Source organism: Balaenoptera ricei, chromosome 6 (assembly GCF_028023285.1).
Source record: "Balaenoptera ricei isolate mBalRic1 chromosome 6, mBalRic1.hap2, whole genome shotgun sequence".
In the NCBI taxonomy this organism is placed as follows: Eukaryota; Metazoa; Chordata; class Mammalia; order Artiodactyla; family Balaenopteridae; genus Balaenoptera; species Balaenoptera ricei.
In genome coordinates this window covers 118,241,015-118,258,163 of record NC_082644.1, presented here as the reverse complement: position 1 = coordinate 118,258,163, position 17,149 = coordinate 118,241,015, and the positions used below count along the sequence as shown (strand labels likewise).

Below are 17,149 nucleotides of genomic sequence, written 5' to 3'. Positions count from 1 at the left end.
CCTTTGAGGGAACGTGCTTAACAGTGTGCTGGGTCTCAGACGCACAGGTAGCTTTTATGAAATGCTCTCATACGCTTCTTCTCATGGGATGGGCCTACCGGGGGAGAGTTGAGATCTGAGAAAATCAGCTCCCCCACTGTATGACAGTGCTGATTTGATGGTACCGAGTGGGAGCTCTGTTGGACTTTGAAGGAGGGAGAGTTACAGGAGAGTTGCACTTCCTGGGGGAGGATACGCTGCAGCTGCGCCTGCAGGAAGGGCAGGCTTTGGGTGGGCAGTGGGGGCAGGAGAAGGAGAAGAGCAGAGGAGCTGAGGCCAGCGGGCACAGTGTGCCCGGCAGGGACGAGACCCGCAGTCCTGTGAGCAGAGTGGTCACACCAGGGCGCCGACGGGCGGCGCTGTGGGAGACGAGGGCGCATCCCTCACGTGCCAGGCCTCTTTGGGAGAGTCCAGGACAGTCAGCTTCACTGAGCCCTGTAACAGCGTTGACGGGGCGCTGCTGCTAGGACTGTCGCTTCCTGCAGTGTCAGCCAGCAACTCTGCTTGCGAAGTTACTTTCTAGACATGCAGGCTCTGGAAGAATTGACCAAGTAATAGGACAATGGTGTGGGGCATTTTTTGTCCGTGGGGAGGTTTTGTAATTACTTTATAGTTGACAAAAATTACTTACTGTCTATAACAGTTTCCTAGAGGGGAAAAGAGAAATGCCTGGGTGTGGCCATAAGGAATAATGATTTCTTTTTTTTTCTTTGTAGTCCTTTGGCTAATACCATTTAAGGGATTTTTTCCTCCTGAAATTCTTCCAAAGCCCGTTGATGATACTTTATTGATCTCCCTGAGATGATCTGAAATGCTCCTCAAATGTTTCTTTTAGCTTCCTTCCATCATCTCATCCTCCTGTGCATTTGTTAGCTGGGAGGATGTTTTCCTGCCTCTTCTCTGTGGGTTGGGCCCTAGCGGGTAGGCTCTTCGCCACGCTCCCCTAGGTTCCGAGGGCAGTGGTGACGGGCCTGTGAACAGGCGGCTGGCTGTTCAGTGTGGGCAATGAATGGAGGCTTTTCCTGACGGTGGAACATTCAGAGATGTTTGAGAGCAGGATCCCTGCTTGCCCTCAGTGCAGACAGCTTTGCTCCATTTCAGAAACAGACCAACGACTGGTCCACTGGACATTTTTATGGTACAAGACCCTCCTTCCTTTTTTAATGTCCTTCCCGTGACATTAAGACACAGGAATATTCTTCTTGCAAGCTCACAGTGTGAAGGGTGGACACAATTACCAACATTTTTAGGTGCTTTCAGGGAAATGTTAACATCCAGTGCAGGTAGGAATTAAGTATCATGTAAAAGTGACCCCTCCCACCTCTTTCATTTAATTATCGCGGGCGGGAGGCCACAGTCTTTGTTTCAAGAGGCCTAGCCTGGCCTTGCCAGGGAGGAGGAGCAGAGCTGCTAGAAGCACGCCCCCCTTCAGGACGACGCCATCTATGGTCCGCCCCCCCCCCCCCCCCCCCCCCCCGGCAGGTCTGCAAGTTTTGTTTTATTCTCTCAGTCCTCCTTCCGAAGAGAATAGGTCTGACACCGAACACTTTTCATTTGTATCATCCTCTAAAGCAGCCAAACCCTGGCTTTCTTGTGGCTCCTTTTGTAAAGTTTTCTTGTTTGTAATGGGGCTTGAGGAGCTGCTTTCATTCTTTCTGACTCTTCTTTCCTCTGCCTGAACATGCACGGAGCCGAGTGAATGGCTAAGTGGAGACTTCAGACCTCCTGGAAATTCTCTTCCTCCTTACCTGATTCTGAAGAGCTTCTCATTAGAGCATTGTTTGGTTCAGGCTTCTTTTTTTTTTAAATGTCTTTGTTTTTAGAACCTGTTTTAATCATATCTTACAATATTATATATTTTTCTCAAAATTATATCTTTGGGGAAAAAGTATATCTTTGGCTCCTAAATGTCTGCCTCATTCTTTTTTTTTTTTTTTTTTAGTGGAGGAGGTAGCATCCCACAAATTTTCTACATTTTTGCTCTACCTCTGTTGTAATACAAATATTTAAAATGGAAAAATAATCCTTTCCATAAATCCTAGGGAAAATTATCTTTAGTTGTTTAAAAATATGTGGAAGATATAAAACTTCTTCATTTTGGCCTCCACTCTACAATCATTGGGGCCTCCAGGTGTGCTCAGGGCGTCTGTTTTGAGTTCTTGGCATCACGGTGAAGTTAGTACCTCCTCCCCCCACCTACCATCACCACAGGTCACCTCGCCTCTGACTTGTCCTCCTTAAAATACTCCTCATTAGTGCGTTCCTCTGACAGCTCAGCCATGGTTTATTGCAGGCAATGGTGAAGCTGAGCCCATGTTAGAAGGAATTCTAGTAAATTTCAGATCTCTTTGAGCTCATGTTTAAAGACTGTTCCTTGGGACTTCCCTGGCAGTCCAGTGGTTAAGGCTCCGCGCTTCCACGGCAGAGGGTGCAGATTCGATCCCTGGTCAGGGAACTAAGATCCAAAAAAAATTTTTTAATAAAAATAAAGGCTGTTCCTTTAAAGGATCCTGCCTGCTAAAATTCCACAAACCTGTTGACTCCTTGTGACGCAATATAACATGAATTTTTATCTAATTCAGAACAAGAAGTGTACAACAGTCTGATCTACTAGGAGGAGAGGAAGATGAGGCACTCCTTGAGAGATGTTATCAGAATCTCATGGAGGATGTGAAGTTTGAAAAAGCATATTAACTATCATGGTGGAATTTTTCTACCTTATATATGAGAAATGCAAAAAAATTTGTAACAGACTGGAAGATAAAGCTCCACAAAATCTTCATTGGACATAAGGAAATAGATTCAGGGAGGAAAAGTTTATTAAAAGGAGGTGCAGATCTTATAGAAAGAAGGATTGAGAAACCCTAGTCACTGAGAAACTAGTTCTCTGCTAAACAGATGATGTAAAGTGATGGTCATGCTTTAGATTTTTAATATTCTTTTAAAAATCTTCTCCTACCTCTAGCTCAGCCCTCTCCTCCTGCTATAGCCGAGTGTACCAAAGTCTCGCCAACCTCATTCGTTGGTCTGACCAAGTGATGCTAGAAGGTGTGAACTCAGAAGATAAAGAGATGGTGACAACTGTGAAGGGGGTCATCAAAGCCGTGCTGGATGGAGTGAAGGTACGTGCAGGTTCCAGACGGTCCTCATCAGGGACTTGGAGCACCCTCCTTGCTGGGTGTTTGTCACATGAGAACTTGTTCCTAAACTTTGTACATTAGAATGAACGTCTTCCAGTGTTTCTGCTGTTGGATGCTGCTCTGTCCCACAGCTGTTTCTCTGTGGTACAAATGACTCTTACAGGAATATAACCTTTGGAGTACTCGTCCTGATAGTTAGAAAAGCTGCCAGAAGCAGTCAGCCTTTACTGGGCCTTGTATGAAATCTACAGGTAGTGTTTATACTACAGCTCTGGCTGTGCACGCTTGCCGGCTAGACGAAGTCCAGTGGAAATTGTTTTTGCACTGACTTTTAGCAAAACTCCCAGCATGTCAACTGCTACCTTTTCATGTTCTAAGAACTTCTGGGATTCTTAGTAGAAAAGCAGGATTGACATGAGTAAGAGATGAAACTAACTGTACTTGAAATCCATGATGTGGTCTGTGAATTTACTACCCAGGGAAGTCAGAAATGGCATAATAGGAAATTATGAATCATTGTTACGGTGGAAAGTGAAGTCCTTGGAGGTCCTGGAATTGAGGTCCAAGGGACAAACTCTAATTGAGAAAATAAGTCCCAGTGGATGAGGAGCAAGGCAGAATGCAGGGCGTGAAACAGGTGAGATCCTGTGGGTTGGGACGAGGGCTGTGAGCAGTGGGAACGTGAGGCCGTATAATGTAGTGGAAAGAGGGCTAGACTAGAGTAGAGCCCAGCTAGATTTGAATCCCAAGTTCACCACTTACTAGTCTGTGAACTTGAGCAATTTACTCAAGTGCTCTGTACCTTAGTTAACTCACCTACAAAATACATGCAGTTGTTGTACCCTGTGTCATGGGGTTGTAGGAAGGATTAAATTAGTTAATACATATAAAGCTTTTAGAACTATGCTGGGCATACTAAACACTCAGATCTTAGCTGCTGTTTATTATTAATTATGTGGTGCTAGATGTATGCTTTGCAAACAGGTCTCTTGGCTTGAGAAACTGTGTTGTCTTCCTTTCTAGACCCTCCAGTACAAAACTGTAACCAAGGTACTTACCCTAGGTCCAAAAAATTCCTTACCCACTCAACCATGCCATTAGACTCCTGAATGCTGCCTCCTTGGATTGACATTCCCCAGAAGCTCTGGAGAGTAGAATAAGGACCCCCAACGGGTAAAAATTACAGATGGGAGGCTAAGACAGCATTGCTGGACGTCATACACGGCTCCGGAATGAAGCGTGTTGGCGGGGGCTGTCTGGGTGGCTCCCCACCTCCAACACTGTGTCAGCAGGGCTGCTGTGTCTGCTGGGCTTTATGGAGCTCATTCGGAGGGGGGCTTGACGAGACGGCATCACAGTGTCCTCCGACAGCTCCCAGTTCTCTTCACTCCCCACAGTTACCAGGTCCTGCACGATCGGTTTCGGCTGGTGAGACTTAAGGATGTAGCCCAGGGTGGCTGCTGTGTGGGACCTGATGTTGCTTCCGGGCCTGGCGCCCAGTCACACATTCTCCCATTCCAGCCTCCCGCTCGCTGTCTGAGGTCGGCAGGGCAAGCGAGACGCGACCCGGCTCACACTTCACCATCGGGGTGTGTGCGCTTCGGGCTCGCCTCGCCTTGCTCTTCCTGTCCGGGCTTCTGGAGATGCTGTTATTGACAAGTGTTATTTTTCAGGTGACATCGTTAAGGTTTCCTTCTACCAAATTGATTATAATTAGATGTTTGGAAACAAGTCAGAACATCCAAAATAGAAGAGAGAGAGTTAAGTGTAAAGCTTTGTAACATTCCCGAGTGGATTTCCTTTATGGAATCATTAAAGTGCCACTGTATCAGTTGAAAAATTGTCTAAAAGAAAAGTTTCTCAGATTTTTCAAATTGACCAGGATAAGAGAGGGGGAGGGCGAGAGAAAGCGAGAGACACCTATTGATTATGAACCTGTCAGCGTCTGAACTTTTCCATAATTGTTTTTAAAATATTTTAACCAGAACAAAGATTCTCTAGGTGAGGAGCTCTGTACATTAAATTTTGTTTCATTTATTCAAGAAGCGTTTATTGAGAAACTCCTGTGTGCTGGGTAGTGTGATAGAATTGGGAATATCGCGATAAACAAAACTGGCACCGTCCCTGACCTGATGGAGCTTAGAATCTAAAGGCGGAAAAGGACAGCAATCAAAAACTTGTAATTGTATAATTATAACCAGGACTGGTGCTATAAAGGAAGAATGGCGTGTGGTCTTACTTGGGTGTAGGGGGGACCTTCAATTTACAGAGTGATCAGAGACACTTCCCCAGAGAGAGACAGGCAGGCGAAAGCGTAAAGGATGAGCAGGAGCTGGCCTGTGTCGCTAGAAGTTTTTCATAGTTGGAGTCAGTCAAGGCCACAGGGACGATTTAGACACTGTAATGTTGGCGTTTGCTGTTAAGGTCTCAACTGTAATCATAGCTAACGTGTATTACCCACTTAATGCTTATAACGACCTCCAAGGTGGGTGTGATCCCCTCCTTCACAGGTGTGGAAACAGTCTCAGGCAGACCAGTAGTCAGTGGCAAGGGCATGATTCACACCCAGGCCTGCTGGACCCCAGACCCTGTGTTCTCACCGTCACCCTCAGCTGCCTCCCACAAGGAGGAAGATTCATGGTTCGGCCCAAGGGCTTCAGTGTGTCTCCCCTCCAGGCCAGCTGGCCCCCATCCTCTCTCACTGTCCCCATCAGGCTTAGGACACCTTATAAGCTCCTGTCCTCATGGTGTGAGGGAGCCTCGGTGGGCTGGGAGGGACAGGACTGTGCAGAGGTGAACTACATCCACGAGGGTGTCGTCATCCCACTTGGAGGGAAAGTGTTGGCATGTCCTGTAAACTGACTCACCATCTTCCAAGTTACTCATTCACTTGTTAAATGGAATTTTGCTTTTGAGGGTAGAAAAAGTGTTGTAAAGCAGGATTACTTTGTTTTTGTCCCTGAATGTGCAGTACCGTCTATCATTTAAACCTCCATGTAAATGCCACTTGTTAGCTCTGTAACCTTGGGCAACTTAACTCAGGTCGAAGGATGGACCTCTCTTATTATCTAATCTGACCCAGGCAAGTGCTTTACCAATGGGAGCCTGAGACTCAGATGGTCATGGCTCTCTGGAAGGAATTCAAAGGCCCTCACTTTCCCTTTGCTATAGGAACCACCTCCAGCCTAGGTCTTGGCTGTTGGAGGACTGAGCTTCTCAAGGTCAAACAGATACACGAGTTTGTCCTTTCAAAACCAAGACCCCAACTCTTCCTAATTTCACCTTTTCAGCTTTTCTTCTTATCTCAGATGTACAGCTTCTTACCCATCTCTCTGGACTCTGCTTTACCATCTCTGCAGACCTTCTTGGATCTCCCTTCTAAGACCTCCAGCCTCTTCCCCTGACCTCCAGCCTCTTCCCCCACAACACACACGCACACACACACACACACACATTTTTTAATTGGAAGAAAAAAAAACACTGATCTGGGAGGAAACTTTGGAATACTTGCAGTTCTGTCATTTAACCATCACCATCCAAAAATTGGGCTTGTATACCAGATTCACCTTGAATAGCAGGAATATTTTGAAAGAAGTATTTTCCTGACTGTATCAGTTAGGGTTAGACTTGACTGCAAGAAAATCCAGCATAATACTGGCTTCAAAAGATAGAACTTTATTTCTCCTTCACGTGTAAGAAGCCTACAGATAGGCAGGCAGTCCAAGGCTAGCATGGCATTTTCACAAAATGGCCAGGGATGTGGTCTCCTATCCTGCTTTCCCACCATCTTAACACATGGATTCCACCTCATGGTCCAAAATGGCTGTTACAGTCTCCATGAATTATGACTACATTCCACCTAGCCAGGAAGAAAAGAGAGTAGGAAGTTGTGGCTTCTCCATTTAGGGGTGCTTCCTCAAAGGCCTCACAGAACTTTCACTTAATATTTTATTGGCCAGAACTTGGTCATATGCCCAAGTAAAATTCTGTTAATAAAGAAGAGCAGATACTGTGGGGCAGCTAGCTATCTCTACCACACTGACATTTCAGATGAGCCACCTCTTTTATTCCTTTATCAGCCTATTTTAAAATTTTATTGACGACGAATTTCAGACATTTGCAAAAAGGAGAACAGTATAATGAAGCCCCATCACAGAACTTCCACAGGTGGCCAGCCTTGTTTCTTCCAGACCTCTTCCTACTCCCCTGGATTATTTGGAAGCGAATTCCAGGCATTACGTCCATTCATCTGTAAATACCTTAGTGCATATCTCTAGAACAAGGCGAACTTTTTCTGTAAAGGGCCGGATAGTAAATATTTTAGGCTTCTGGGGCTACACATAGTCTCTGCTGCATATTGGTCTGTTGCATATTCTTTGTTTGTTTTAATTTAATTTTTTTAAACAAAGCATTCTTACTTTGAGGGCCTTACAGAAGCAAGCCCTGGGCTGGATTTGGCCTGCAGGGTATATATATAGTTTGCTGTTTTCAAACAGTTTGGTTTTCAATTTCAGATCCAAATAAAGTCCAAACACTATAACTCATTAATATTTGTCCAAAGTTCTCCCTTCTCTGTATTTTTCTCCTTGCAACTTATTTGTTTGTTTGTTTTTTAAGGAAAGGTTGTTTCTCTGAGAAGTCTCCCACAGTCTGGTTTTGCTGATTACATCTATGCGGTGTTATTTAACATGTTCCTCTGTCCCTTGAATTTCCTGCAAAACTAGGCTGAATCAGGTTCATGTTTTTGTATCTAAAAGAATGTTTCCTAGGTGCTGCCCTGCACTTCCATCTAGAGGCATCTTTCCTTTTTTGATATTAATAGCCGTTGATGGTTATTGCCTAGATCGGTTAATTCCTTGGAGTTGCAAAATGATGACATTATAATTCTTTCTGCCATCCCTTCCTCATTCCTTAGCCGGAATACACTAAAAGAGACCTCCCCTTGTCAATCAAGGTTATCCTGTGTTATAATTCTCAGGGGAAAGGCAGGATCAGTGCTTAATTCCTTCCTTCATTTACCAGTTATCAAAATGAGTGTTTCTTAGCATCATCTAACATGAGCATTGGATTGAGGTTTTGGTTTTTTAAAAAATTTATTTATTTGTATTTATTTATTTTTGGCTTGTGTTGGGTCTTCGTTGCTACGCACAGGCTTTCTCTAGTTGCGTCGAGCGGGGGCTACTCTTCGTTGGGGTGCGCGGGCTTCTCATTGCGGTGGCTTTTCTTGCTGCAGAGCGCAGGCTCTAGGCACGCAGGCTTCAGTAGTTGTGGCACACGGGCTTAGCTGCTCCACGGCATGTGGGATCTTCCCGGACCAGGGCTCGAACCCGTGTCCCCTGCATTGGCAGGCGGATTCTTAACCACTGAGCCACCAGGGAAGCCCTGGATTGAGTCTTTTAATATAGCATTCTGAACTCAGGGATGTAAATAAACATAGTTTATATGTCCAGTCCATTGCAGTTATTATCCTTAGTGATGCTCAAGTCCCATCTTTGAACAGTGACAGCTTCTTCACATTGTTTCCTGAGTTCATTTTGACATGACCCCAAAAGTCTTTGATCGTTTTCTCACTTGGGGATATGAAAAGGTGTTCCAGGTTCACCTTGTACTTACTTGTGTGTGTTTGCGGTAATAGCTTTATTGAGATATAACGCCCATACCATACAGTTCCCCCGGTTTAAAGCAATTTAGTGATTTTTAGTATATTCACAGAATTGTGCAGCCATCACCACAGTCAACTTTAGAACATTTTCATTGCCTCAGAAAGTAACCCCATACCCTTTGTACTCTCCCCATACCCTGCCCTCATTTCTCTCCATTCCCCCAGCCTTAGGCAGCCACTAATCTAACTTTCTGTCTCTATAAATTTGCGCCTTTCTTTTTTTTTTGACCATGTCACGCAGCATGCGGGATCTTAGTTCCCTGACCAGGGATCGAACCCGTGTCCCCTGCAGAAGCGCAGAGTCTTAACCACTGAACCGCCAGGGAAGTCCCTAAATTTGCCTCTTCTAGACACTTCATATAAATGGAATCATATACTATGGGTCCTTTTGTGACTGACTCCTGTCACTCAGCATAATGTGTTCAAAGTTCATCCATGTTGTAGCATGTATCAGTACTTCATTTCTTTTTATTGCCAAATAACATTCCATTACATGGATATACCACATGTTATTTATTCATGGACATTTGGACATCTCAGTTGTTTCCACATTTTGACAATCTTGAGTAATGCTGCTGCAAACACTCAGGTACAAGTTTTTGTGTGGATGTATGTTTTCATTTCTCTTGGGTATACGCCTAGGACTGCAATTGCTGGGTCATATAATATCTCTGTGTTTGATCTCGTAACAAACTACCAGACTATTTTCTAAAGCAACTGCACTGTTTTACATCCCTACCAACAGTACATGAGGGTTCCAATTTCTCTACATCCTCACCAGCACTTGTTATCACTGGCTTTTTTTGACGCAGCCATCCTAGTGGGTATGAAGTAGTATCTCACTATGGTTTTTGATTTTCGTTTCCCTGATGGCTAATGATGCTGAACATCTTTTCATGTGCTTATTGGCCATTTGTATATCTTATTTAGAGAAATGTTTATTCAAGTCTTTTGCTTATTTTTAAATTGTGTTATTTATCTTTTTTTTGTTATTGAGTTATAATTACCTTGTACATTTCTTACCACCGACCTGGAATCAGCCATTCCTTTAAGGAGCTCTGGTTCCCTTTATTGGGGAATGATGTTTAGAGACCTCACTCCAGGGTTCCTCATTGCTACTCATTGATCACATGTTTAGTTTCTTTAAGAGAAAATACATCTTGAGTTTATACTGGTTTTTACTTAACCTCATCAAGCTTATATCTTAATTTTCTTCCTCTCACACTGAAAATCCCTGTTTTAAAAAATATCAACATTTGTTTTTGACTCATTTGTTTCTTCACAATACAAACACAACAGTCTCGGAATAACACTAACCACCTCCATCAGTATGATTATTAGAAAGTATTAAAGACGTTTCAAAGTTATTTTTGACCTGCAGGTTACCCATCATTTTGCAGTCATTTGAAATAGTTCTTCTTGGTGTGTCTGCATGGTCCATCTTATGTGGCATGTATTTGAGTATTTCCTGTGTGCAGTGGTCTGAGTATTCCACTGCTTTACAAAGGAGGAGAAGGAGAGGGAAGAAGAAAGGGGGAAGAGACAGCGGGTTATGTGTAGTAGGAAATTGCCATGTAGGAATGTTGTGGATATACTTTCATAAGTCAGAGAAATCATCATGCTTCTATTCCAGCTTCATACGCTCAGGGTTTAGGGGTACTTTTGTTGTTAACGTTTTTTCAAAATAATAAGGTGGCTTAAACGAAGATAAGCCCTCCCCAGCCTACTTTCTGAGCAGTTCACTAAGTATTTTTTCTAGTAAATCTGCTAACCTGAAGAACTGCACCGAACATTTACTGCTTTTTCATTCTCAAGGGTGTTGGGAGTAGAAGGACATCTTGTCCAGCTAGGATTTGTAGCAGCGGCATCTCCTTTCTGGGCCTACACGTGTTCTGCTTAGTTACAAATGTCAAGAGAAGGTCTTTCAATAAACTATAAGCTTGTTTAGGGCCTTTTTTGGGGTGAACCCTGAAAACTTTTATTGTTCGAGTTGTAGTGTTTGGCCCCAACTCGTTATTTTGAAGACACAAGTGCCCAGTTTTAAAATTATGCCCCTCTCCCCATGCCAACCGGGCCTGGCACTGCTTCTGGGCTGGTCTCTTCAGCATCTTTCAGTGTGGAATTCGAGATCTCCTCTGGCTGCCTTGTTTTTAGGCTGCTGTGAGCCTCCAGGAGCTGACTTGAGGAGTCACCCGCCAGGCCCGTGCACTCTGGCACCTTGTCTGCTTAGTGCTGTGTCTCCTCCTGAGCACATGTGAGAAGGAAGGCACTTCCTCTGCTCTGTCGCTGCCTCACCCCCGCTTAGGATGTGGGCAGGGAAGGTCCCCTGTTGTCACCATAAAGGTCACACTGGGGCTGGACAGTCCTGTGACTGCATTATGCCACTTCAGTTACAGGAAACTCCCCACTGGCCTGTACCCAGTGTCTTTGGTGAAGAACTTGTCTTAGGACCGCTCACCGGTAGAGGGGCTGTGTCATGGCCACGAGCACAGGACCCCATGGTGATAGAGGGTAGACGGTGGCAGGTCGGGACGCGGCCTGAGCAGGAGCAGCGGGCCCAGGCTGCAGGGTGGGGCGCTTCCAGTTAAAGTATGTGAACCTGGAGGACTCGGGCCTCTCCTCGTGCAGCCCGTGTCCCCTCTGCCTGGCAGGGGCCGAGGAGGCAGAAACAGATAGGACCGTTTCTTACCTGAGCACCGAGCTGTGCTTTGACTGGATGAAGGTCATCTAAGATGGAAGTGTCTCTGTGATTACTCTCAGTATGAATGAAATGAACATGGAAATAAAGTATTGTGTATTTAGAAAGGTACTCTTCCTGGTACCTTTCGGGCTTTTGAAAACTGCTTTTCGGTGAACCGGCAGTTGTCTGGTTTACAGCTGCCGGCTCTGGACAGAGTCTCACGTGCCGTCTCTCTCAGTCCTTCCGAACCTGTGCCTCAGGAGGACTGGAAAGTCTGACATCCTCTCAGAAATCTAACTTCAGTAGGGGGGGTTGGGCTCTGGCCAGGTTACAGACAGTGGGCTCTGAAGGAGATGAGGGTGCTGGCACGGTCGCCGCGTACGTGCACATTCTAAGGGTGCCCTTCTGCCTGTGAGCGAGAAGCCAGGTTGAGAGTGAAGACCTCCTGGCCGGTGTGTTTGTGTTTGGGCTGGAAGGTCGTGGTGCATATGGAAAGCTGCCCCCTCCTGTGATGGTCTTGTTGGGCCTGGGGGGAAGGAGGGTAAGTGCTGGGATCTGACTTCGTCTTGGAATTCGGGTGCACACTTGCACATGTGTGCCTGTCATTGCGTGGTTCTTTTGCCATTGTTCTTTAGTTGAGTTCACACAGCTGCCTCTCCAGAAAGATGGCATTCTAATTATAATTGCTCAGGACTCAATGAAGAATTAGTGGAATTTTGTCCTGCCTCAGCAGATGCACGCGTCCAGGCTCCTCCCTTTTGCTTTGCCCTGCTTGTAAGGAGAGTGAGCTGAGTGTGGCGCTTCCAAGACACTTTGACTCCCTCTGATGCCGCGATGCTCTTCTGTGTGGCCTGGTGATGGGCTGGATGGACGGCCTTCCCCACCCTGCTCCAGGTGATGGGGTGCAGGGGGCCTGCCTCCACGCCACTTGCTCTCTCTTCTAATTACGTCGTCTCTTGTCTCTCCACCTTGTCTGTAATCACCAGCTAGTTAGCTGTTCCTTACATATTTGCGAGATTATGTTTAACTCCTGGATGGTGATAACAGGAAAATGCCAACCTTCTCCTTTCTTCTTCCAGTACTTGATTCTTGGCGATCTCAACCCTCCACGTTTCTCCAGGAATAGGCATCGAAACTATTACAGAGTGGGGTGACACTGATTCTGATTATATGGAGTATGCCTTCTTTTTCTTTTAATTAGTATTTCAGAAGTAATACGTGTTCATTGTAGCAAAGTAAGAAAAAGCAGAGAAGCAAAAACAAGAAAATAAGGGGTGTTTCATAGCCATATTTTTTCCTATACGTGTGTTCTTGGTTTTGTTTTGTTTCCAAAACATACTGTGTATACACCAGTGTACCATCTGGGCTGTTTTTCCACTTAACATTGTGTTGTCTTTCCACGCTATCATATATTCTTGTTGTGAGGTTTTTTTAATGGTAATATAATGCTCCATTGTTTAATTCTATCTTAATTTATGTAATCAGTACCTAGTATTGAATATTTAATTATGGAATATTGAGTAGTCTGATTTTACCTGTTACACATAATGCTGTGGTGACCATTCTTTGTGGCTTAATTTTTGTACACATCCGTGTCATTTTCCTTGGGCTAAATTATTATAAAATGTATGCAAATATTTAAAGCTTTTTATGTATACTGACAAGTCATCTTTTAGAAGGCTATCCAAAAGCATTACTTCCATCCATCATATTAACTCTTTGCCTTACCACACTTGTCAGGGTTCCTGTGTGGGGTGTTTTGAGTTGGGAGAGGCTTTGCAGTCCGATTTGGGGGCACACTGCTGTATTACCCACCTTCTTCCATTGCTGCCTCCTCTGTAACTTTAGAAATAGACGTTCATACTGAAAGCCTGAACTTCTCATGTGACACATGTAGGTCCTACCCAGGTGTGCATCAACAGGACAACGAGTGAAGAAATTGTGGGTTTATCCGTATACTGGAATACAACTCAGCAACATCAAGGAACACTACTCATGCACACAGAGACGTGGGTGTTTACACTGAGCAAAAGAGGATCGACGAATAGAGATAGAGAGGGGATTAGTGGTTGTGGGTCCGGGAGGGCTGGGGAGACATGAGGAGGGACCATTGAAAGGTCCAGAGTTTGTTTTGGAAGTAATAATGAGTCCTAAAATTGATTGTGTTGATGGTTGCACAGCACTGTGAACAGACTAAAAACCATTGCATTGCACGCTTTAAATGGCTGAACTTTATGGCATAGAGCTGTTCAGAAAAGGAAGAGGGACACCAAAGAGTACATGCTGTATGGTTCCACTTATTTCAAGTTCTAGGCAGAAGTGATCCAAGAAGCAGAAGTGGAAAGTGGTTGCGGGGGGGCAGATTGACTGGAGAGGGCGGTGGGAACGTTCTGTATTTCTGAGTGATTCTTATATGGTGTATGCAATCACCAGAGCTCATCAAACTGGGGGAAAATGCATTCTAGTTGAAAAAACCAAGTAGGCCCTAATCACCTCTTTTTTTTTCCTGTTTAAAAAAATATTTTCTAAAGTCATTTCTCTGCTGGGTAATGTGCCCTAAACTTTCTGTCCATTGACAAAGATTCCCACCAGTCATTTCAGGACACCAGCTGCTGCCACACCCACGGCCGGCTCGCTCTGGGAAACCACCTCCCCCAGGACCAGAGGTTTGATTGTTAGTAGGCAGCACCCTGCACGTCGTGTAATGGCTTCAGAGAACTAAAGGGTAGTACTTCTTCCTCCACAAACCGACTGGCGGTTGTTCTGCCAGGAGTTTGATCTGTGTGATGAACTTAGTCATTCTGAGACAGTGGGGCTTCTCATTTCCCCCTTCCAAAAGGAAGTGCCTTTATGCACTTGAAACTTTCGACATGCTGTGCAGGTATTTTTGGAGGGTAGGGGACGTTTTGGGAAGTCAGGCAGATTACCTAAGTCAAATCATACTCGCACTTATGGTGAGTGAGGAATCTGTGGGCAGTGGAGGACAGACAGCTGACCCACCTGGTTGGGAACATTCACGGTGAGGAACCTTCCTCGTGTCTCACTGCTTTTCTCTTGTGTGGCGTGTAGGAGCTGGTCAGACTTACCATCGAGAAGCAAGGGCATCCGTCTCCAACAAGCCCAGTGAAACCCAGTTCCCCAGCCTGCAAACCCGACGGGTGAGTGCTGACCAGACCCTCCAGTATCTGGGGTCACGGTTGATCTACACTTGAGAAAGAAGGGGAGCCAGGTCCGGAGCCCACATCAAGCAGGCCCTGTGAGGCCCACATTCCCTTCTCAGTGAATTCTGGGTAAGACCCTGCATTACTTTAAAGTGTGTGTAGCTCACACCCATTTTGAAGAATTGCCTGGTCTCCAGGTTAATAGTCAGCATGACCTTTTCTAAGGATAGTGTGTGATGTCAAAACCCACCTGCACTTTTCTTGACCAGCTTCCTCCCATAATTAGAAAGAACTTTGAAGGGTTGAGTGTTAGGGGTTTGACTTGAGAGCATTTAGCTTTATCAAGAAAGGAAACTGAGGGTAATGTGGACAGTTATAAGGCCTTGCAGTAATTTCTAGTACAAGCCCCTAGTAAAAACATAAAACCTACACTTGGAGCATCTTAGAACATCGTCTAGTCCAGAGATTCCTCTTACAGGTGAGGAAACTGAGGTGCAGAGGCAGGGGGACTTGGCCAAGCTTCCGCTGTTTGTGGGTGATCGAACCAGACTTGAAACCCCATCTCTGCCTTGGAGCCCAGGGCACAGTGTCTGCTCTGTGTCCAGGGCACCTCCGTCCCTGTCCCCCCATGACTTCCCTGCCCTGGTCACATCCTCACGCTCTCAGGACCTTCTCTGTGGCCTTCTGTAACCCCGAGTTCTCTTCAACTCTCCAGCCAGTCTGAGCTCCCCCTGACAGATCGAGAGATGGAGATTCTAAACAAGACGACCGGCCTGTCGCAGTCGGCCGAGGGGCTCCCAGATTCCACGGATGAAGAGGTCGCGCCCCCCAAACCCCCCTTACCTGGCATTCGTGTGGTTGATAATAGGTAATTTTCTGTTTTTCTAGCACCCTCCTCTGTTTATGTCATAAGTTCATGAATGGATGGGTAGGATGAGCCAAAAAGAAGACGGTGCCATTAGGGTCAGCACCTGCTCTGTAGGCACCTTGGCGGGTTGACCTTCCTCCGGAGGGGCGTCTCCGGAGGACACAAGCCTGGCCCAGCGCCCTCCCTTGCCCCACACCCTGAGAACTCCCAACCGCTTGCCTTTAGCCTTAGCCAAGCAAAAACTGGTGCCATTTGTTACGAAAAGAAAAGCAAGGACTTTGGATACTAGTTTTTTGGCACTGATGGGATGGGAGCTGAAAGTGTGAAAAGCAGGTGTGAAGTGTCTGATAATGAAAGAACCCACCTCCCATACCCCAGTATCTGTTTAAAGCATTTTGTGGGGTGTCTGGTTTGATAGGGTTCCTTGCTCTGTTTCAGTCCTCCACCAGCATTGCCACCGAAGAAGAGACAGTCGGCTCCATCCCCTACCCGAGTGGCCGTCGTGGCCCCCATGAGTCGAGCCACCAGTGGCTCCAGTTTGCCTGTTGGAATTAATAGGCAGGTAATTAGCCCCATCTAGAAAGGCAGAGGAAGGCTTCAGGTTTGGGGATTTGGTTCCTGAAGCTGAGAGAAACCCAGTGGTCTTCAGTCCCTGGCGTTGGTCACAGGAGGAGCTCTCCCCCCTGGGGTGGAAGTTCCCTCACGGGGTGGGGAAGCTGAGACCGGCCCCAGGGCCTCCCTCGCACTGAGCTCCGAGCGCTTGCAGAGGCCCTCTTTCTCGGAAGGCACGGAAGTGGGGCCTTTCCAGCGGGTTGCTGAGCTTGCCAGTATTTCCTTCTCCGAGTAAACGTACCGGCTCCCTCCCCTGGTCTCTGCCACCATTTCCCAGGAGTGACTTGGTTTGTTTTCGTTTTTGCCCGGGAGGATTTTGACGTGGACTGTTACGCACAGAGACGACTGTCGGGAGGCAGCCACTCATATGGCGGCGAGTCGCCCCGCCTGTCCCCCTGCAGCAGCATAGGCAAGCTCAGCAAGTCGGACGAGCAGCTGTCCTCTCTGGACAGGGACAGCGGGCAGTGCTCCCGGAACACAAGCTGTGAAACACTAGGTGAGCTGCCGGCGCCTCCATCACCATTGCTGGCTCGTCGTCTCTCGGTGGCTTTTTGGGCTCAGACAGTGATGCCAGTCACTGGCTCTGTTGACCTTGGCCAAGTCATTCAAAATCCGAACCTCAGTTTCCTCGTCTGCAAAATGAGGATACCAGTGTCTGTCTGTGAAGGGGGTTGAAAGTTTAAATGGAGTAGCAGTGTGAAACCCCATGGGAGCTACTGAAATGGTAGCTGTCACTTCGATTAGCCTGTCCGTGTGTCATTTGACTCCCTTTGCCAGAATTCAGAGCCATCTGTGCTCAGAGCCCCTGACCACTTTTGACGGAGGGCGAAGGCGAGTGAACAGCACGTGCTGACCTCGGGCGGTGGGGCCCGATGAGGGTCTGGCATGCACTTTGGCAGGAGGCTTACAGAGCACTGAGCTGTTCATGTCCCGCGAACTAGATACTTCACTTCTGAGAGTTTATCTTAAGAACATAATCAGAGATTC

At 46.3% G+C, this 17,149-nt stretch overlaps 1 protein-coding gene across 12 annotated transcripts in view; it reads left to right on the top strand.

Moving 5' to 3' along the window:
* The window catches only part of RAPGEF1 (Rap guanine nucleotide exchange factor 1), a 139,945-nt gene that overhangs the window by 76,964 nt on the left and 45,832 nt on the right, over positions 1–17,149 (top strand). For all 12 annotated transcript variants that reach the window (XM_059925887.1, XM_059925882.1, XM_059925886.1 and 9 more), the window contains 5 exons: positions 3,005–3,161; positions 14,591–14,679; positions 15,398–15,550; positions 15,989–16,112; positions 16,475–16,658. In XM_059925887.1, the coding sequence (XP_059781870.1) occupies positions 3,005–3,161; positions 14,591–14,679; positions 15,398–15,550; positions 15,989–16,112; positions 16,475–16,658 (707 nt within the window). The remainder of the gene's footprint in view (positions 1–3,004; positions 3,162–14,590; positions 14,680–15,397; positions 15,551–15,988; positions 16,113–16,474; positions 16,659–17,149) is intronic.